Below are 20,236 nucleotides of genomic sequence, written 5' to 3' on the forward strand. Positions count from 1 at the left end.
GCAGGTGGTGGCGGCACAGCCTCACCATGTCCTGCTTGCTCTCTGGAACCCAGCAGCCCCAGGTAACTCTCCACAGGGGCTCTACCCAAGGCCTCCTGCCTCTTCCAGCCCACATCCTCTGGGTCCAGCCCTCCAGTCTCCCCTACTCCCCACACCAGGACTCGGGCCAAGTTCAGGGCCACCTTCCACCCACTCTCTCCTGACATCACAGAGGTGTTCCTGGCACTGAACAAGCCAGTTATCCAGAAGGAAGGAAAGTCAAGTTGCTGCATCTGAACCCTCTAGCTCCCTGGCCCCTAGCCCTGAAGGGGGCAGCCCCTGAGTGGCTGGGCGGGGTGGAGCTAGGGCAAGACTCAGAGGGCACCAGGAGACCAGTGATGTCTGGCTGAGTAGCAAGAACAGGAGGAGTGGGCCAGCCACCCAGGGGCCCCTGGAGTGAGGCCCGACTGCCCTCCTGTGGGACAACTCACCCGGCTCAGGCCCATGCAGCAGCTGCTCTTCTCCAGATCCAAGCACTCCAGCAGCTCCTCCACCGCCTGTAGAGAGAGGCCTCCGTCAGGCAGCCCGCCTGGGTCTCCCCTCACCATGCAGGGCTTCCTCCAGGCCCTTGGCCCTTCCCCTCCCTCCTCCTAGACAGTCTGTTACTCATGCACTTGTGTGGGCTTCCTCAGTGTCAGGCATTGGGTTGGACTCTGGGGACACAGAGGTGACTACAAGAGGAACAAAGCATCTTGCTGGGGAGCAAGACAAGTGAACTACTGCAGTGCCCACAGGAGGTGGCACCTACACAAGGCACCTCAGACAGCTCTTGGTTGTGCTGAGAACTTCTGATACAAGTGAGAATTTGCTGGACCAAGTAGGGGAGAGGGCATTTCAGGCGGAGGAACCAGTGTACGCAAAGGCCTGGGAGCACAAGACAGCAAATGCACTGAGGAAACTCCAAGTCACTCACTGGAACTGGGATGGGGGGTGGGTAGTGAAGGTGCAAATAGAGAGGGGGCTGGAGCCAAAGCACGTGGAGCCCCGTGTGCTTCGGGACCCCCTGAAGGGTTCTCTCAGAGATGGGCATGATCAGGTCTGCACTGGTAGAGGTCTCACTGGCAAATGGGTAGATGGATAGAGACCTACCCCTCTTAGGCAGTAGTCCACAGGAAGGGAGGCTAGAGCCTGGCCCAAGGGGAAGAGAAGAAGAGAACACACAGCAGGTGTTAAGGAGACAGAGCCTTGCCTGATATGGGGATAGGGTATGTAAGGAAGAATCTAGGGCTATACTGAGATTTCCGATTGACATAACTAAGCAGATAATGGTGCCATTCTCCAAAGTAGGGAATATAAGAGAAAGAGCCGACCTGTGGGAGACAGAATGAGTTTGGTTTGAAAAAGCTGAGTCTGAGATGCCATAAGGGATAGGGGTAGAGAAGTCCAGAAGGCAGTCAGATAGAAATGTATGTCTGGAGCTCAGGAGAGAGGCCTGGGCTAGAGGTATTGATTTGGGAGTCATCAATATATATGCAGTAATTGAAGTGATGAGTGTGAATGAGGTTGGCCAGGAAGAGGGTGCAGAATAGAAAATACATATGGCCAAAGACAAAGTCCTGAGGAAGACACCTCTTTACTTCAGGGGCAAGTGGAAATGAGGAGCTCAGAGGGAATGAGAACAGAGTCAAGGGGGAAACCAGGAGTGGCAGCAAAGAGGCCCAGGAGAGGATGTCCCAGAAAAAATGGAGCCCCGTGCTGCTAAGAATTCAAGTAACAGAGGGATAGAAAGTGCCGGTTGGCTGTGGCAATATGGAGGGGATGAGAAGACCAGTGCCAGGGCATCAGGGAGAGGGACCAGGCAGCCATGGGCGGTGAGGGCAGCAGGAAGAAAGCCCAGGGCAGGCAGGAGGCAGAGCACAGTACAGGGAGATGATGACAGAGGTGACAGAGGCTCCTTCCAGAGAGCAAACCCTGCAGGTCTGTGGGGGAGTTTCTCCATGGAGAGAAAAGGGCCAGGAGAAAAGGAGATGCTGGAGGAAAAAGACAGAGAAGCAAATTCACACCGATAGAACGGGTCTCTGGGGAGACCCAAGGAAATGGACTCCAAGGCACTGGACGAGAGGAGGGACCCTCCCCACCAAGACAGAAGGTGTACAGGAATAAGGAGGCCAAGGAAGAGAGGTTTGCAGGAGGCAGGAAAAGAAGCTGGAGCCTGATATCCTGAGAGCTGGAAGTTGGGTATCTGCTGAGAAGGTGAGCCAGAAAGGTGAGGTGGGGAGAATTTGAGGAGAAAGATGGAGAATGGAATAGCAGATAGGAAGCCTGGAGTCACGGTCAGATAGGAAGGGGACATCTAGAAGACTTGCTGGTTCCCCCCGAGGGCCCACCAAAGGCTGAAGACCATGAACCTGTAGGAAGTCAAGTCCACAAAGTTGTATAATTTTCTTCCACCACCCTTGGGAGCCCAAAGTGAGGAGTGCAGACACCCAAAGCCTGGCACTTTGAGGTGGGAGTTTGGCAGGCCAGGTGCTGCGGGAGGCTCAGGAGGGCTGAGGGCAATGGAGGCAGAGTGACTGCAGAGTGAACCATGGAAAAGGAGACAATTGACAGAGAAACGGAGTGTGATCCAGAAAGAGAGGTCCTGACGGAGCTGGAGAGCAGGTGCCCTGAGGGGAAGAGAGGTGTGGGACCAGCAGGCAGGAGGCTGTGGTCAGAGAAGGTCACGCTGGGATTTATGATTTCAGAGGTGGGGCATTTCCAGAGCTGATGAGGTACTGGTGTAGCCACAGGTGGGAGGCTGGAATGGAGGCTGAGGCCCGTGAGAAGGGGGCGTGGGACGGGCATCGATGTCCACACGAGGTTGCCCAGGCCACCAGCAGGCCAAAGGACGGAAGAAAGTTCTTCCAAGCCCCCTCTATGAATTCAGGTCTTTGAGGCGGGGGTGGAGGGGCAGGGGGGCACACACAGGCTGGGCACTCTGTGGGCTTTCTGCCCCATTCTGCAGCATCCCCTCCTTTTAGGGAAGCCATCCTAAGGTCTGAGATGTTTTCAGAATCAGGATGGGTGCCTGAGGCCCAGCACAGTAAAGGAGGGGTCCTCTGCTCTGGGAGCCCTGTGACTGTCTAAGGGGCTGCCTCTGGGGCTCAACATGACAGCCCAGACGGGCAGGGACACCCCTTCCGCAGCCGCGAGTTCACCACCCAGGGCCGGAAAGGGCCCAGCAGCCTGTGTTCACCTGGCACCACAGAGGTCTCGCCATATCCACCTTCCTTCTAGGAGGAATGTTCACCCAGCCCTGGACAGTTTCCTGCTTCAGGAACCAATCCCTGACATGGGGGCCAGGCTGGGGGCCCAGGTGCCGTCAGTGGGGCTCCCAAGGCACTAATAATTCTCATGTGCCCCCAGTGGGCCCAGGCCCTGCTCGCTCCTGGATGATTGTCTGACCCACCAGTGAGCAGACACCCCCAGCTCAGGCCTCCAAGGAGGGAATGGCTCTTCTCCAGCTCCTACGGTCTGGGCCCCTGGACACAGCTGGGTGCTTCCAAAACCAGGAGCCTGAGCAGGGCCAGATGGGCTGTCTCCAGGGGAGGGAAGGCAGATGAGTCTGGGAAGGGCAGCTGCTTGAGGGGCCTGGGCAGACGGAGAGTGGTCTGGGGACCTGGACCTACCCGCCTTTCATCCACCACGATGTAGTTACGCCCGTGTTTCTTGGTCAGGTGCGGGGCCAGGACATCAAAGCGGCGGCGGAACTCAGAAAACACCATGTGGTCAGGGTAACCTGGAGAGAGCAGCCCAGAGCCAGGCCCATCAACGCTGCCTGTTCCCAGCACACCCCAGTAGCCACTGGTGCCTGGGCAGTCAGTGGACAGTCACCAAAAGGGAAGAAACTGCAGCGGGTGGGGAGCCTGTGGTTGAAGGCAGGCCTCGAAAGTAGAGTGGGGAGTCAGGGAAGAGGAAGAGGAGGCCAGGAGGACAATCAGGCCTGCTCCACAGGGGGACAGGAAGGTTTGAAAAAGGAACAGGTTCCTTCAGAAAGAAGTAAGCTCCTAGTCAGTGAGGTATGCAAATGGGGGGTTGCGGGGCAGCTGACCAGCTCGGAGGAAGGCTACGTCCCAATCTCCAAGATGCTTTCTAGCCCTCCAAGTCTATGTCTCAGTGATAACGCAGACAGAACAATGTCCTGTGGTCTTTAAAAAAAAAGAAAAAAAAAAAAGGACACCAGGCCAGGCGTGGTGGCTCATGCCTATAATCCCAACACTTTGGGAGGCCAAGGTGGGAGGATCACTTAAGGCCAGGAGTTTGAGACAAGCCTGGCCAGCATGGTGAAACTCCGTCTCTACTAAAAATACAAAAAAGTAAGCTGGGTATAGTGGTCCATGCCTGTAGTCCCAGCTACTCAGCAGGCTGAGGCGGGAGAATCGCTTGAACTCAGGAGGCAGAGGCTGCAGTGAGCCAAAATCACACCACTGCACTCCAGCCTGGGAGACAGAGCAAGACTCTGTCTCAAAAAAAACAAAAAACAAAAAAAGGCACCAGAGTAGCTGAAAGGAATCATGCATTGGCTAGGTGCTGGATTCCTGGCCCTGCCTCTTAGGATCATGTGACCTTGGGCCAGTCACTTAACCTCTCTGAGCCTCAGTGTCTTCACCTTTAAACGGGGGCCCTAGCATTTATCTCGCATGGTAGTCATGGAGATTAAATGAGAAACCAAGTAAAAAGCACAGTGTGACTCACTTGCTTGGCATTTAATAAACACTTCTTTTCCCCCTCCGTCCACTGAAGCAGGACATCAGAAAGGCCGCCCTCCTTGCCTCATCCTGACCTTGAGTCCTAGGCCAGGTGACCAATAAGACTTGTAGATTCTCTTTCCCTGAAGAGTGTCTGGGCTTCAGGTCAGGGGAGGTGTGACCTGACTTTTGGCTTGGAGCAAGGTGGCTTTTGGCTTGGAGCAAGGTCAGAGCAGTGGCTAGCACGAGGTGACCCCAAGTCACCCTGATCTTACCAGAGCCCAGGGTGGAGGGCCACGAACTCCACTCCCACAGAATCACAGAATTTCAAACCAGAAAGGGTTTCTTCTTAAACCAGATCTGACTCATCTTTCAGACATAGAAATGGAGGCCTGGGAGAAGCGACTGGCTTGCTCAAGGTCACAAAGGCTGCCGCTGGGGGCAGAACTGGCTTCCAAACCTGGACTCCCGACAGTCAGCCAGGGACTTGCTCCACAGCAATGATGGACTAGCTGGCTCTGGGAAACCCTCCAGCTGGGAGGTGAGGCTGATGCATGTGCCTGATAATTGAAACAGGAGGCGGGGGCTGCTGAGGGGCCAAGACAAAGTGAGCTATTGATTGTATCTGAATTGCAATTAAATTGATGGGCCAGGATAGCAGGTCTGGACGCCTGGCATCTTAATTAATCATCAGTGCTATCGTCGGTGGCTAGGGGCCGGGTGAGGGAAGGGGGGCCTGCTGCTGCTGGCCTCATCGATCTGCTTGTTTGAGTAAAGCACATTGATTTTGGTTCAGAGCGGTAACAATCTGGTTTTGAAATAATAAACACCAACTCCATATCAAGACGTGGGGACAGATCGATGATTTATTTAGAGCAGGGCAGGGAGCCCGTTTCCTGGCTTGGGCTGCTAAAGAAAAGTGACAGTGCCCATGGGAATGCCTGAAGGGGACCTGGCTGTGGGTGGGTCTACCTGCTCTTCTAGCAAAGGAGAAAAACATCAGAAACCCAGCAACTCATAACTTCTCAGGCAAAACAACAACAACAAAAACAACAACCAAAAAACCCCAATTGAGAGACATGAGACATGACTCTACAGCCAGCCTGCCTGGTCAAATCCCACTCTGCCGCTCAGGAGCTGTGTGACCTTGGGCAAGCTACTTAACCTCTCTGAGCCTCAGTCTCCTCATTTGGAATAATAGCAGTGTGCTATCATGATAGCGGTGTGCTATCCCGGCCCCCAGCCACCGACAATAGCTTCTATGGACTCTAAGTAACCACTGATACTATCATCCTCTATGTCTCCTCTTTTAGATGGGCCCATAAAAAAGGGTCTGACTGACCTTTCTTGGGAGTTTTAAGTACTTCAGAAAGATTTAGCACCTCATTTCTCATTAGGCAGATGGCTCCGAAAGGGCACTGGGTTTGCTGCTGTGGGCAAAGTTGAACTGTTCAAACTAGGGACGTGAGGAGAAAGGGAGCTGTGGACAAATGACAAGGCGCGGGGTGGAGCTGGGAGGGGAGAGGGATGAAGAGAACTGAATACGGAAGGGAGAGGAGGAGGTGGGGACTCTGCAAGATGGAAAGAAATGGAGAAAGGAAGGGGCTGTGGGCTGGGAGAGATGAGAGACCAGAGCAGAAAGGATCGTGAGGAAAGAGACAGGAGCAGCCCCACTGCAGCCCACGGGTCCCAGGTGCGAGGTGGGGCAGGGCAGAGCCAGCTCTGGAAAAGAGAGCCCAAAGTGGAGAGGAAAGGAGGCCCCACCTTGGCGGTACATGCGCATGGCATCGAGCAGGCGGGAGCCGCGGAGCTGGGTGCGGAGCAGGGGCACGTCGAGCTGCAGGAGCCCAGCCTCGCAGTGGTCTCCGGAGGGCAGGTCCAGCTCACTGCTGCTGCTGACTCGGCAGGAGGAGGCGGAACGGGGCTCCCCAGCCCAGCCCTCAGCCACAGGCAGGAAGCAGTGCACAAAATGCAGCTTCGACTTCTTGATGGTGTCGATGAGGGCATCCTGCCGAGGGGAAGGGACCGCCCTCAGTGGGCTCTGATGGCCTGTGCTCAGAAGAGCAGAGACTGGTGCCAGCGTCTCCACTGCTCACGGGGTAGCAAGGGCGCCAGCACCAGCCAGGACCTACTAAGCCTGGACAACTCTGCCCTCGCTGGGCCTGGGTGGCCACTCACAGGTGGCAGCACTGAAAAAGAAGGCCCCACCAGCAGCCATCGAGTCACAGCGCGACGCTGAGTGGGCACCAGATGGCCTCAGTGTGCTCGGAGTCCCCAGGCCTGCCTGCCAGGGGTAAGGAAGAGTCCCCAGGCCTGCCTGCTGGGAACCGGTTGGCACTCACCACTTGCAGCTTCATCTGGATGCACAGTGACTTCTTTTTGACAGCCGCCATGCCCGTGGTAAAGGTCTTCCGCATGCTGGTGGCCCGACGCAGTGCCAGCTGCGAGCCGCCCTCCAGGCCCGCAATGGAGCCAGACAGCACCGTGGCACTGCCTGCGCGGCCCAGAAACAGGTTGCTGATGATTTTTCTGCCAGAGGTGGGAGGATAAGGGAGGAAAAGCAGTCACATCGATGAAGCGGAAAAGGCCGCTCCTCCCCCAAGGCCCCAGAGCACCAAACAGTCCCATTCAGCCATGTCCAGGGGCCTGGCTACCTGAACTGCATGCCCCACACCCTACAGAGAAACGAACAGTGGAGAAATTTTCAAACAATACGGAGAGAAAGCCAGAGGTGGGCAGAAGCCAAGGGGTGGACAGGAATTGGACAGAGGGGAGCGATCTACTCATCTACTTCCACTCACCAGGGAGGGCAAAGGTGTGGAAAGGTTTCCAATGTGACAGGAGGGGTTAGGGTTCAACATCTTCTAACATACGATATAATTTATTTATTACGTTTACTGTTCATTATCTGTCTCTCCCACTAGAATGTAAATTCCACAAGGGCAGGGAGCTCAGTTTTGTTCACTATGATCTGCCAAACACCTAGAAGCCCCTGTCGCAGGGTAGGTGCCCCTAACCATCTTCTGAAGAGCAGAGCGGATGACAGGGCCTATGGGCCTGGGGGTTTCTAAGGCCACTCCTGCCTTCTTTGACTTGGGGGTGTTCTTCACATTTAAACCATAGGCTCTCCCACCATGTCTGCCTCCCACCTTTACTCCAAGAGGCCCCTCCAGCTCCTCCAGGCCAAGTGCCCTGGGCTGTTGCCTCTCAGGAATAAAGGCCATTTATTTTGCTAGTGAGGGGGCCTCTGAGACAACTCCAGGGGGAGGGAGCCCCAAAATCAAAACAGTCCTGGGTACAGGACAGGGGAGGAGGCAGTGGTGGTCTTACTTCTGGGAGTCCTGCAGGAGCCGGGGGGCATTCTGGGTGGCTGGGTTCTGCTTGGTGTAGTTCAGCCAGCCAGTCACGTTGTACTCTACCCAGTTGGTGCCATGGCTGTGGCCCAGGAGAAAGTGGTGTGGTTTGCTGCTGCGCAGAAGGGGGCTTTGGCCTGACGGTGGGAGAAGCAAGATTCAGGTTGTCAGGGCACAGGCACAAAGTGATCCCCTGCACAGGGAGTGCCACCTAGACCCACCTGTAAGAGGAAGCAGAGGAGCTACCCTCTAGGGATGCCACCTACCTTTTTTGTCACCTTCCTGGGGGCCATAATAGGAGAAAAGGCGCTCCAGGAGGGTGTCCTCACTGGCCCCTGGCACCAGAGCCTCCTCTTCCAATAGCCATAGCAGGCCCCTTGCCTCATCTGTGCGGGCCAGCGAGCGGACCTACAGAGAAGGAAGGAAATCCCTCCTTGTCATATGGAGCTGTGGGAAAGGGGCCAGGGTGGTCCTCAGGCCCAAACACACCCTACAGAATGCTACGCACGTGCACACATGCACGCACGCACACGCTGCAGCTCCTGTCGCTCACTGCTGACACCTTGTGGAGGAGGCGGGCAGCCCAGGGAAAGGGAAGCCAAGAAAGGGAGCAAAGGGAAGCCCACAGCAAAAGAGGGTGCTTAGCACTCCAGTCCAAAGTCACCAAAGACTGCAGCCTTCCTCCTGGCCAGAGCCCACGCCCTGAGGCCCTCCTCCACCCTTTCCCCTCGGAGGTCACCAGGGACTTGGGTGAACCCCATATTGCTCTCACTCCCTGGCAGTGGGATAAAGTCTGGAAGGCCCTGAGCACAAGGGTTGGCTCTAAGGAAGCTGTCAGTAAGTGACAGCTGTGGGGTTAATCCTGGTCTCTGAGAGTAGAGAACCCAGAGGGGGCTCAGATGGCTGCTGGTGGGATCACTGCAGGCTCACTCAAGGACCAAAAGCATAAGACAGGTGACTTAACGGATGTGGCAGCCAAAATGGGCAGAGGCTGGGGCAAGCTAGACAGCAGGTACCCCTATCTACAGGGAACAACCACCACTGAGCTGCAGCCAACTGCTGTCCTGGAAGAACACTGGCCTAGCATTGATAAACCCTCTGGTTCTTCAAGAGAAGGCAGAAATACCCGATTCTGATTTCCAATATCCCAGGAAGGCCAAACAAACTAGGCCTGTGGCCACATCTGGCCTGCAGGTGCCTTTTCTGTGGAGTTCCCACATCTTTCTTGGGCAGGAAGGATGGAACCTTCCCCACACCCTATTCCGGCCTGGCCTTTAGGGACTGGAGGAAAAAAGAAGTGAGAAAGGGGCAGTTTTTTCTCTCTTTGACCCCAGCTGCCTGCATCTCCTCCCCACAGATGCCCAAGGGAGCTGGCGTGATTACCAGAAGGAAGCAGAATGTGGCCAAAGGCCAGGGTAACTCTGGCGGCAGGAACCAAGTAGCAGGAACGAGCAATGAAGCAATCAGATGGGAAGACAGGCTTGGCACCAAGGTCCCTTTCCCCAGGGGTGCAGCTGCCCCATGCCAAGGCCCATTAGTCAGGGGAGACCACAGAAGAGAAAGAAGGGCCAAGCTCTTCCCACATGCTGTCTGACCCCTGCCGCTTATGCTGACAGCCCCCTCTTCCGGGAGCCACAACGGTTCTGAGTGAGGCCGTCACAGGAGCCCAGGTGCCAGGAAAAGAAAATCCACTTCCCTGGGGAGATGCGGTGCTTGGGCACTTTAAACATCTGTCCCCGGGGGGTACTCACTCTTTCCCAGTCCCACCACTTGTGCAAGCCAAGCAGGGCCTTATGGCAGAGAAGAGGGAGGGAGAGGCAGGAATCAAAGCACAGGATGGAGATTGGCGGCCTCGCAAAAATGCCAGTTCGCCAATAAAGCACCTTATGCAATTCCCCTAATGGCGGACAATCGCCAAATGCCAAGGTGCCCAGGACACTAGCACAAAGGGTGACAAAGCCTGCCCCCAAGGTTGAGGGGCGAGGGTTCATATCCATGACAGCCCCCTAGAGGGCATTTGACAGCTTGGCACTGTTTCCCCTGGGAGTGGGAGGCTGCCTCCTGGCCCTGCTCTGTTAGGTTGCACCAGTCCTCTACTTGGGGACAATGGGAGGGAATGACTATGTCCTCGGGGTCTGGACCCTCACCACCTGGGACTGGTCACCAGGGCTCCTGGCAGACACACTGGAGGCTCAGCCAGTCACCAGCTGGGGCCTGAGCCTCAGAGGCTGAGAAAGGAGATATGCTTTCCTGCCTGGCTGGGACACCCGTGGGCTGTGGCTCCCCAGGGCACTAGAGCAGAAGAAAGTGCCACCTTCCTGGCCAGACTGCGTGAGTGCTAAGGGGCAGAGCCCCAGCGCCATAGAGTAGTTGGTGTCTGGGCATGACTGCTGGACCCTCCCTCAGCCCACAGTGGCACTCCTGGCAGCAGCTCAGATGGAGAGGGCTCCACCACAGGGAGCCGGGTGGGAAATGAGAGGAAAGGCTCTCTCAAACCCTCTCTGCAGCTCCTACCAGGGACTGATGGGAGGCCTGGTCCACAGCAGCCACAGAGTCATCCGTGGGGGACTCCAAGTCATCAAACGCCAGCTCGATGTTCTCCTGGGAAGGAAGGCCGAGCAGTACTGAGCATGGGGGTCACGTTGTGGGGAACAGCCCTGTGAGCAGGCTGGGAGGGAGCTCTGAGATCTGCAAGGCCAACCTCCTTCAGTGCCGTGCAGGAGCTCCCTCCGTCATCCCAAATGAAACGGCTCCCAAGGCAACACACTGTATTTTTTGCACAGCTAAAATTCTCCGAACCTCTTTTTATCCTAAGCCAGAGTCACATTCTCATTACTCACATCAGTTGATTAGGCAACACAGAGCAAGCCCACTCTCAATTTCACACAATCATCCTTGAAACACTTGAAGACAACTGCCATTTTCCTTCTGAATCCTTTCTCGCCCCAAATAAATATCCTGACAATTCACTCAACTCATTTCCAGATGAGGCAGGATTTCCAGTTCTCATCCCATCAGGGACACCCTTTTACAGAAGGCACTAAGTCATCATCTGTCACCCTCACAGATCAGGGAAGGGAGATGGGAAGGCCAGGCCCAGACACACTTGGAGCAGGAACCACACAGTGGCAATCACTGGGCCTGGGAGGTGCCTCAAAAGAGGCCAAGGGCGGTCTCCTCAGGGCCCTCAATGCACCTGTAGGCTTCCTGGAGAGTAAACTCTCCACCAAGTAAGAATGTAGCCAAAGCCAGAGGCCAGGGACAAGGGGGCAAGGAACGACTGCTGCTCCAGAGAGTGCAGGAGGACAGAAGTGGAGAGTTAAGGTGGTGCCTTCTGCATCCATAGATGCCCTCTCTAGGGGTGCCAAGGCCAGAATCTGAGGCCAGGTGAGGCCCAGGCCCCAGAGCTACCTCCTTGTATCTTTCCAACTCCTGCACGAAGGTGCGCTCGTGGAAGAGCCTCTGCAGCCGGTCCTGGGTGTAGTTGTGGCACAGCTCTTCAAAGGAGGCTCCGCGGGCCGACCCACCCTGCTCAGGGTTCTGGAAACCCGGGGTGTCGACAATCATCATGGAGCAGAGCGAGTGCTGGCTGGACTTGAGAGCCCTGGATAGGGACAGCCTGGGTCAGAGCCCCGCTGGTTGGCCTCTGGCACCAGGAAGCCCCACCCTGCCCCAGCCAGACTTCCATCCCTGCCCAGGTGCCCAGGACCCTGGGGGGGGAGGGCGTGCTGGCCTTGCTCATAGCCCACAGTACAGGGAGACCCTGCTGGAGGAGGCCGGCTCTGCCTCGGCCAACCAGGCACAAAGGCATCTACTCCACCTCTGCCAAAGCAGGAAAAGCCCTGGGTCCTGCCTGGCACTCACCTGTTCACCAGGGAGACGAGAAGGGTGAAGAGCTCACTGTAGAGGCCAGCCGCCATGCCCTCAAGGCACTCCAGCGCACTCAGTTTCGGGCCTGTGGGGCAGGGGGAGCAGCGCTATCTCCTGCTCTGCAGGACTCCCCACCTGGGTAGGCCCCTGACCTGCCCAAGGCCCAGTTAGCACGGGGCCTGGGGCAGGGCCTCTGCCACTGACAGAGCATCTGTTCACTCCAGCAATCCCCTCCAGCCCCAGGGATGGCAGCAAGGCCGGGATGAGGCCTCCCGCTCACAACCATCAGCCAAGGGACAAAGCGTACCTGTCCCATCTCCCAGGCCACTCTCCTCAGGGCCCTGGCGGAAGGAGGTGGAGCGCTGCAGAGTGCCACCCTTGTGCTGGTGCTTGAAGATGGCTGAAGACAGCTCCTCCAGGCTGCAGCCCAGTAGGTACGCAGCCTTCTGGGCCCACTCATGGCGGGCAAACTGCTTGCGCCCAGCTGTGGAGTGGAAAAAGGGATCTGGCATCCTGGGTCTTTTTCCTTAGGCCAGCTGATGACCTGATGACCAGCTGATGACTATGCATCTTCTGGGGGCAAAAACCAGCCCTGATGACACCTGATGGGCTTTAGGCAGAATAGGGGCAGCCAGCAGTGGCCAGCATTTCCTGTGTTCCATGGGGATGGAGAGAATGAGCAGGTCCTAAAGTAGGCGGTAACTCCACATGCTGCCACCGGAGGGCAACAAGCCGGTTGCAAAAACCCCTTTTCAGACGGCTCAGCTCCAGGGGTGCCCAAGTAGGGGAAGGGCGGACGAACCAGCCCACCTGGGATGGGCACAAGAACCCTGTGTGCCTGTGGGGGATTTATCTTGAGAGATCGCTCATGCCTCCTCATTCCCTGGGTGCATTAGAACCCTCCCTCTTGCCCCCCTGGCATCTGCCAGTGGAGACCACAAACACCCACTGATGGCCCAACAGTGGGGAGGCAAAAAAGCCGCAGAGGAAAGGGAACAGCCCGCACAGACGTATGTGCCTCAGCCAACATGTGTCTAATCACAGCAATTAGGGAAAGCTAACAAGAAACAAGGTTTTACCTTCAGCAGCTTCTGTAAGGCAAAGGACCAGCATGCAGCATGCAAAGAAAAACAGTGTGTTAGCAAACAGTCATCAACGGGGCTCGCCGCCTCGAAGGGACCGTGGGGCAGGGCTGTTGTGAGGATGAGCAGGCAAGAAAACACAACCACAGTCAGACTTGGGACAAATGCAAACACACACACACAGTCTCCAGGGAGTATGTTTGTGGGTGTAATCACACTGACACATACAGAAAGAGACCCACAAAGACATTCATGCACATGTGTGCGCGCGCACACACACACCCTGGAAAACACTGGAAGCTCTGAGGCGCTAACAGACATTACTCGACAAGGTCCCTGTAAGGCGCTAACAGACATTGCTCGACAAGGTCCCTTTGCTGACACCCGGAGCTCTCTGCTTGCAGCTGGGGCTGGGTAGGTTAGAGGAAAGCTAGGCTTGTCACCACCTCAGAGTGAAGCAACTTCCCTCAACACACAGCCACACGCCTGCCTGCCTGTCCGTCCTCCACATTCTCGAAACAACTTCCCTAACCCAGAGCCTGGCTCCTCCTGGGCAGGGATGCCACTTCTTGGGGTCGCACGGAGCCTCACGCCCGGGCATCCATTCCTCCATGCACCCACCACCCGCCAGGGCTTTCTCACTCCAGCTGAGCAGCCTGGGGCCCCTCACATCCCAGAAGGGGACAAAGCCAAAGCCCGAGGTGCTGTTCAGCACTAGCATCCCCTTTCCCTAAACTGTAGAAAAAAGGGGTGAAGAGGTGCTCAAATCGCCACCCTCCAACGTAAGTCATCTTGAAGGATGGAGCAGAGCTCCTCCAAGCCAGGCCAAGTCCCCAAGCGCAAAGTGCCAAAGCTGCAGCCCATTCGTTACCACGGTGCCTACTGACCCCTAGTGGCCGCCACCTTGACATGCAAGAGGAAGATACGCAGCTACCCAACCAGTGGAGAGAAGAAAAGAGGACTGGGGAAAACTGGTCTCCGGAGGCCCCAGGAAGCAAGCCCACCCTACCCCACCCCATGGTGGGCATCCTGAGAGGTTCCAGGATTCAGATCCAAAACTGGCAGGAGAAGCAGCTACTCCTGGGGCTCCAAGACACCCCACAGCCTGCAGGCTCCCCTTTCATTCTCAACCCCTGGGGTTCTCCCCAGACCAGTCCTCTCCGCAGCAATAGAACAAGCCCAGCTCCCAGAAAGTCCTGGGCAAGCACCAAGACAGAGCACGGCGGCCCCTACACCCCAGGGCGGGGCCAAGGTCAGTTACCCGCTTGCTCCTCGGGGGCCTCTGTCAGGAAGGGAACAAGAAGGAGAGTTATTCCAGCGGGGCTGCCCTGCCTTAGTGTCCTTCTCGTCCCTCAGCCTCTGAACCCCCAGCCCTCCATGCTTCCTCACAGTGCCCCCCGGGGGGCTGAGAAGAGGCACAAGCAAAAGAGGGGTGTCTCAGAATGGCTGAGTCTGTGCTGGGCAAGAATAAACTGGGAGTGGGCAGGGCCCCTAAGAGATCTCCCAGGGGACAGGCCAGCCTACTGGGACCCACTGCAGGTTACCTTTGGTAGCTCCTGCAGCCCCCAGGTGGTAGATGGCAGCCAGAATGAGCCAGCAGGCCTTCTGTTCATCGGGGGAGATGCCCAGCACCTTCATGGCCGCCTGCAGCTTACTAAACTGCTGAGCTGCCTTCTGCTTTTCCTCAGGCTGTGGAGATAGATGACTTCAAAGGGCTGTTCCTCCCAGCACACCCCCATGAGAAGCTGGGCACTCAAGACAAGGCTTGGGTAGAGCCAGCAGCTGGAGCTGGGCTCCCATTATTCCCACGGGACCCATGGAGGCTTTTCCTACCCTCCAAGGCCCAGGGCTGCCAACCCAGACCCACAGACCCCTCACCTTGGCCAGTGGCACAATCCCAAACACATTGTTCTCTGCCAAGTGGTTGAGGTGGAGCTCTGTCCTAGGGGTATAAATAAGGCGTCAGCACGGCGCTTGGTCCCCATGCCAAGGCCATTTCCCCCCAGGGTGGAGACAGACAGACTCAGCTTCCAGACTCCAAGTTCTGTCTGCCCATCCTCCCATCATCCCCGACTGGCAGGCCAGCTGCCACTGCTTTCCTAACTGGCCTGGATGCCTGGTCAGGGCACCATTCTCCTGAGTACAGGCCACCAGACATGCCCTGGTAAGAGGATGCAGCCAGGCCCCCAGAAGGGAGCAGGGAACCTGACCGAAGGGTGAGTCCAGCCAAGGCAGAGACCATGCCCTCAGTTACAAGAAGGGCTAAAGAGGACAATGGCCTGGGGTTGCTGGCTCAGCCTCATCATTTATCTCTTTTCAGTGAACACACAGCAAGTCTGAAGGTCTAAAGGGAAGAGCGTGGCAGAGGCAGCCAACACGGGGCAGGAAGGGCTAGTCTGGAGGCCACTGGAAGAGGCATGGGCTTTTGGCCCCAGTGTGGACTCAAATACCCCTACCAGTCATGCGATGGTAGGCAAGTCCCCAACCACCGGCACCTCAGTGAGCTTTGCTTTCCAGAACTGGCTTCATGGGTAATGGAGATCCTAGCTAGGCCCTGGAAACACTGAAGGGTTTTCTGTTCCCCTCCCACATAGCCAGGCCCCAGTACCCAGGACCAGGGAGTTCCTGATAGGCAGGGACTACATCTCATCCGTGTCACCGTCCCTGGGGCCTAGCTCAGAGCCTACCACATAGCTGACATGCAATGACCAAACAGTGCAGGACGTGATCAAGTGGCTTTAATCCTGGATGCAATCAAGGTCCAGGAGGCCAGTCAGCGGGCTGGAGCTCATAGCACCCTTGTGTACCCTCTGACCCATCTCACCTGAGGGTGCCATCCCCACAGGCCAGCAGGTAGTAGAAGATGTTGAATGTGGCCTCACTGGCTGGGCGCCGAGCCACACGAAGCTTCTCCAGAAGCATTGTCTGTGGCACAGCATGGAGGTGTGGGTAAGCAGGGTAGTGCCAGATCAAGTTTTTCCCACCCCACATCAAAAGGAATCAAACCCATGGTCCTCTAGGCCCTGGGGAACAAGCAGCTGCATTTTTTTTAAGATTTGAGATAGAGTCTCACTCTGTCACCCAGGCTGGAGCAAAGTGGAGTGATCTTGGCTCACTGCAACCTTCGCCTCCTGGGTTCAAGTGATTCTCCTGCCTTGGCCTCCTGAGTAGCTGGGATTACAGGCATGCACCACCACGCCCAACTGATTTTTGTATTTTTAGTAGAGATGGGGTTTCACCATGTTGGCCAGGCTGGTCTTGAACTCCTGACCTCAGGTGATCCACCCACCTCAGCCTCCCAAAGTGCTGGGATTACAGGCATGAGCCACTGCACCCAAACTGCATCTTGTTTTTTAATTCTTTTTTTTTAAGATAGGGTCTCGCTCTGTTGCCCAAGCTGGAGTGCAGTGGCACAATCACAGCTTGCTGCAGCCTTAACCTCCCAGGCTCAAGTGACCCTCCCATTTCAGTCTCCCAAGTAGCTGGGACCACAGGCATGCACTACCACATCTCGCTCAATTAAGCAGCTGCATCTCATTCCCAAGGTGCTCAACCAGATACCAGATCCCTCTAGGATCAAACTGGGGACAGAAACCAGAATGAGGTGGAAGAAGACAGGCCCAGCTCCCAAAGGGGCCCTGCCACGCTGCCCAGCCCCCAGGTGCCTGCCTTCTGGAAATGGGAGCCTGTGATGAGGTATTTAGCATGGGAAAGAATCAGCCTTGGCTGGGCCTTACTTTACTGACAAGCCGGTCTTCTGCTGGGTGAAATCGGCCCGAGAGAAGCCCCAAGCATGAATCTCAGAAAATGGGTGTGAGGCTGAGGCCCAGCAGTAGAGTGAGGACAACCCCAGGGTTGGGAGAGTGAAGCGAACTGGGCAGAAAGCTGGACCAGGCCCCATCCAGGGCAGGAGGCCCTGAGGGCAGAAGGTGATGCCTCCGGGTAGCACAGGGCAAGCCTGCCTGTGCCTGGGTCAATTTTGTTGGGGTAGAATCCCAGGAAAATGAGGCATGGGAGACAGCCTAATTTCTAGGTCATGAAATCACGTGGCCCATCTCCTACTACCCCGAGTCCTGGGCAGCACTCTCACCTGAATGGAGGCTGAGGCCACCTGGCCAGCTTGGTCAAAGTCCAGGGAGAGGATCTGGGAGAAGCGGGTGGCATTGCCGTTCATGATGGTGGGGCTGTTCCCAAAGGCTTCCAGGAGGGTGTACAGAGCCTGCCACTTCTCCACTGCAGAATACAGGCCCAAGGGGACATCAGGAAAGCCAGGGGCAGCTCATCTCCCAGCTAGGAGCTCCAGAGGTATGAAGGCTTGGGGCCATTCACAGAACTGCCCATGGACAGAGGGGTTTCAGGGGGATGGAAAGGCCAGGGAGAAAAAGAGCTGGCACTTAAGAGGGTGCTCTCTCCTCACTCCCCTCCCCTCACCCCACTTTCAGTTTTCTCTGTTGTTCTTGCCTCACCAGAAAACACCTTGTTCCCGCTGATGCCCGCGATGGTGGCCAGGTACTGCACCAGATGCTGGCAGCTGGTGGTCTTGCCACTGCCACTACTACCCAGGAGGATGATTGACTGGTCCTGACGGCTCATCAGCATCGCCCTGTATGCGGTCTGGGCCACGGCATAGATGTGGGGTGCCATGTCCTCCCGCCGACACCCCTTGAACATGTGCATCACCTTGGGCAGGAGAGCAAGGGAGAGAAGGGGTTGGCTCTTAGCTGATCCCATTAAGACAGCCCTCACCACTAAGGTCCACATCTTTCTGGATTTTCCCTCCTGTAGTGCCCAGGGATTCCAAGGCCATGCATGGAAATACAGAAGGTAAGTCCTGGACTCCATCAAAGGTTGTGGGGAGGTCCTGTCCCCCATCTCTTGAAATGACTCCTCTTCCCAAGGTCAACTGTGAGAGTGGATAGGAGCCCAGTGGGATGCCACAGGGGAAGGGCAGAGAGCCAGGGCAGGGGGTGGGGCCAGGAGTCTGCAGGGTAGCCTTGAGGGTGCCGCACCTTCTCGGAGTACACAGCAGGGGCCCCACGGGGGCCAAGAACCAGCAGGCTGGGGCCAGCATACGTGTGCAGCAGGCTAGCGCCATAGCGCTGGCGCAAGGTGTGCAGGACACTGGACTCATTGAGGTACACCAGTGAGGCCAGATCCTCCAGACGGTCGCAGGAGGGAGCATTAGCCTGTGCGGGAGGATAGGCGGGTGGGCACTGGAGCAGCAGAGCCCATCTCTGCTGCCAGAGGATGGGCCTGCCCTGCCCAGAGCACTCCTGAGCCTCCTTCCCCAACCCAGCCCCCTGCCCACCTTCTCCACGTCATCCTCGTCCACATCCAGGATGGCCCCATCGTGGTCCAGCTTCACGCGCACCTTCCCCTCAGGCAAGCTGAGCTCCTCGGATTTGAGTTGACTGGCTGCAGGGGAGGGACAGACAGCTGGGATGGGCCAGGGAAGCCTCTGCTACTCCATGTGGGAACTTCTCGGTCCTGCCCTCCTCCCCACTGCATCACCAGCCTCTCGCTCACTGCTCAGCCCTCACCAGATGCAGAAGGCACATTTGCTGCCCAGCCCTGAGACCAGAGAGTCCTGACATGTGCCCCTGGGCACTCCAAGACTCACCCAGTGAGAAGCCGTCCCTGTGGACCAGCCACACCTTCTCCGTCTCATTCCAGGCCTCCTCCGCTGCAATCTGCTCTTCTGTCTTCGCCTGTCAGCGAGAGGGAAGAATAAAAGGCCCTGCTATAGAAGACAGGGACAAGGACAGCAGGAGAGGGGAGACAAGTGAGAGCATAGGCTTCGAGACAAGCCACTGGGCAAGGAATGAGTTAGGTGACAGACACAGAACACAGGGACATCAGAGGTGTCCGGGAAAGAGGGTGGGGAAGCCAGGAGGCAGGGGTGGCTCTGAGGAGCCCTGAGGACAGGACACAAAGGCTAGGGACCATACCATCAGTGAGGGTCTGGCAAGACAGGGACACAGGGAGCTTGTGCCCAGGAGAGAGCAGGCCCCAGGAAAGCAAATCACCAGGTTCTCCCTCAGCCACCCTCTACCCCTTCACCCTGCCAAGCCCGGGAGATCAGTGTCCTGAGTCCAAGGCCCTAGACCCTGGCCACAGCTACTAGGATCTTCCATGCCCAGCTTCTCCCTTCATCCAAATGATAGGGCCTCCTTTGCCAGGCTGGGAGAGGGCATGTCCTCAGATCTCAGTAGGGAGTTGCCCGGACTTCGCAGTACAGAAGGATAGGTGGGCTCGGAGCCCTGGCCTCAGCCCTGGCCCTCCCGTCCAGAGGCTGCTCTACCTGGGCCAGGGGACAGTACCCAGGTACACACACCAGCCTCCCTGCTCCTTCTTCATGCCACCATCAGCAAAGACCCCTGTCACACAGACCTAGTGGACATGCTAATGCCACACAAAGGCACGAGGCAGTGCGGCCAGAGATATGGGGGTAGGGGCAGCCCTGCTCTGTCAAACACAGGGAGAGGCTTACACATCATACAGATGGACACAGGAGTGGTGTAAAGGGGCTGGGAGCCCCCAGAGGCCTCAGGAGGTCACCAATTCAGAAATAAGCATTCATAGGTACTGACAGGGTGTGGGCTGTCAAATCTGGCACCCTCTAAGAAGGACATTTGAACTGGGAAGAAACGGTGTCTGGGGGACCTGGGGAAACAGATGAAGGACCCAGGGCCCAACGGGCTCCTCTTGTGTGTGGGTGAAATGACAGCAAGGTCATCCTGTGCCCCAGGTGGGGGATGGGCACCCCAGTAGCATGGACCCACCCTCGGGTTAGCCCAGGCCCCTACACTCTCGGAGGGTCCCAGCTGTGAGGCACAATCAGCCTGAAACCCGAGGCCCAGGCGTGGACACTGCCTGGGTCCTGACCCCCTGAGTGAGAAATCAGGAAACGATAAGGAAACATAAGAAGTATGTTCTTTGTTACATTTCTTGGAGTTGAAAGAAAAGGAGATGTGTGCTTTCCTCCCAGGTTGGCTTCTGGCTTTAGCAGATCCCTCCAGTGCTGGATGGCCCTTCCCCAGATTAGAATAGGAGGGCTGGGCTGCACCAGTGGCTCCCAGATCTCTGTGTTTCACGGACCCATGAAATAACTCTTTGAATAGGAGGATCACCATGTGGCTGGCAACATTTTGGTGTGTTAAGTGAGGACATTAAAAAGGCTAGTTCTTTATATTTGAAGAACTATAACTTTATAAAAATCATTACA

General features: G+C 56.6%; 1 protein-coding gene across 1 annotated transcript in view; it reads right to left on the reverse strand.

The window, feature by feature from the left end:
• MYO18A (myosin XVIIIA) overlaps positions 1-20,236 on the reverse strand; it is a 121,644-nt gene that overhangs the window by 33,675 nt on the left and 67,733 nt on the right. The window contains exons 3-21 of the mRNA XM_011990361.1: positions 18,632-18,719; positions 18,320-18,426; positions 18,021-18,197; positions 17,478-17,691; positions 17,102-17,244; positions 15,836-15,936; positions 14,890-14,953; positions 14,556-14,700; positions 13,009-13,020; positions 12,237-12,413; positions 11,924-12,014; positions 11,471-11,663; positions 10,574-10,660; positions 8,326-8,467; positions 8,037-8,196; positions 7,049-7,235; positions 6,471-6,714; positions 3,648-3,757; positions 471-536 (exon numbers count right to left, since the gene is read on the reverse strand). Coding sequence (XP_011845751.1) covers positions 471-536; positions 3,648-3,757; positions 6,471-6,714; positions 7,049-7,235; positions 8,037-8,196; positions 8,326-8,467; positions 10,574-10,660; positions 11,471-11,663; positions 11,924-12,014; positions 12,237-12,413; positions 13,009-13,020; positions 14,556-14,700; positions 14,890-14,953; positions 15,836-15,936; positions 17,102-17,244; positions 17,478-17,691; positions 18,021-18,197; positions 18,320-18,426; positions 18,632-18,719 — 2,508 coding nt within the window. The remainder of the gene's footprint in view (positions 1-470; positions 537-3,647; positions 3,758-6,470; positions 6,715-7,048; positions 7,236-8,036; positions 8,197-8,325; positions 8,468-10,573; positions 10,661-11,470; positions 11,664-11,923; positions 12,015-12,236; positions 12,414-13,008; positions 13,021-14,555; positions 14,701-14,889; positions 14,954-15,835; positions 15,937-17,101; positions 17,245-17,477; positions 17,692-18,020; positions 18,198-18,319; positions 18,427-18,631; positions 18,720-20,236) is intronic.

Source organism: Mandrillus leucophaeus, unplaced genomic scaffold, assembly GCF_000951045.1.
Source record: "Mandrillus leucophaeus isolate KB7577 unplaced genomic scaffold, Mleu.le_1.0 Scaffold379, whole genome shotgun sequence".
In the NCBI taxonomy this organism is placed as follows: domain Eukaryota; kingdom Metazoa; phylum Chordata; class Mammalia; order Primates; family Cercopithecidae; genus Mandrillus; species Mandrillus leucophaeus.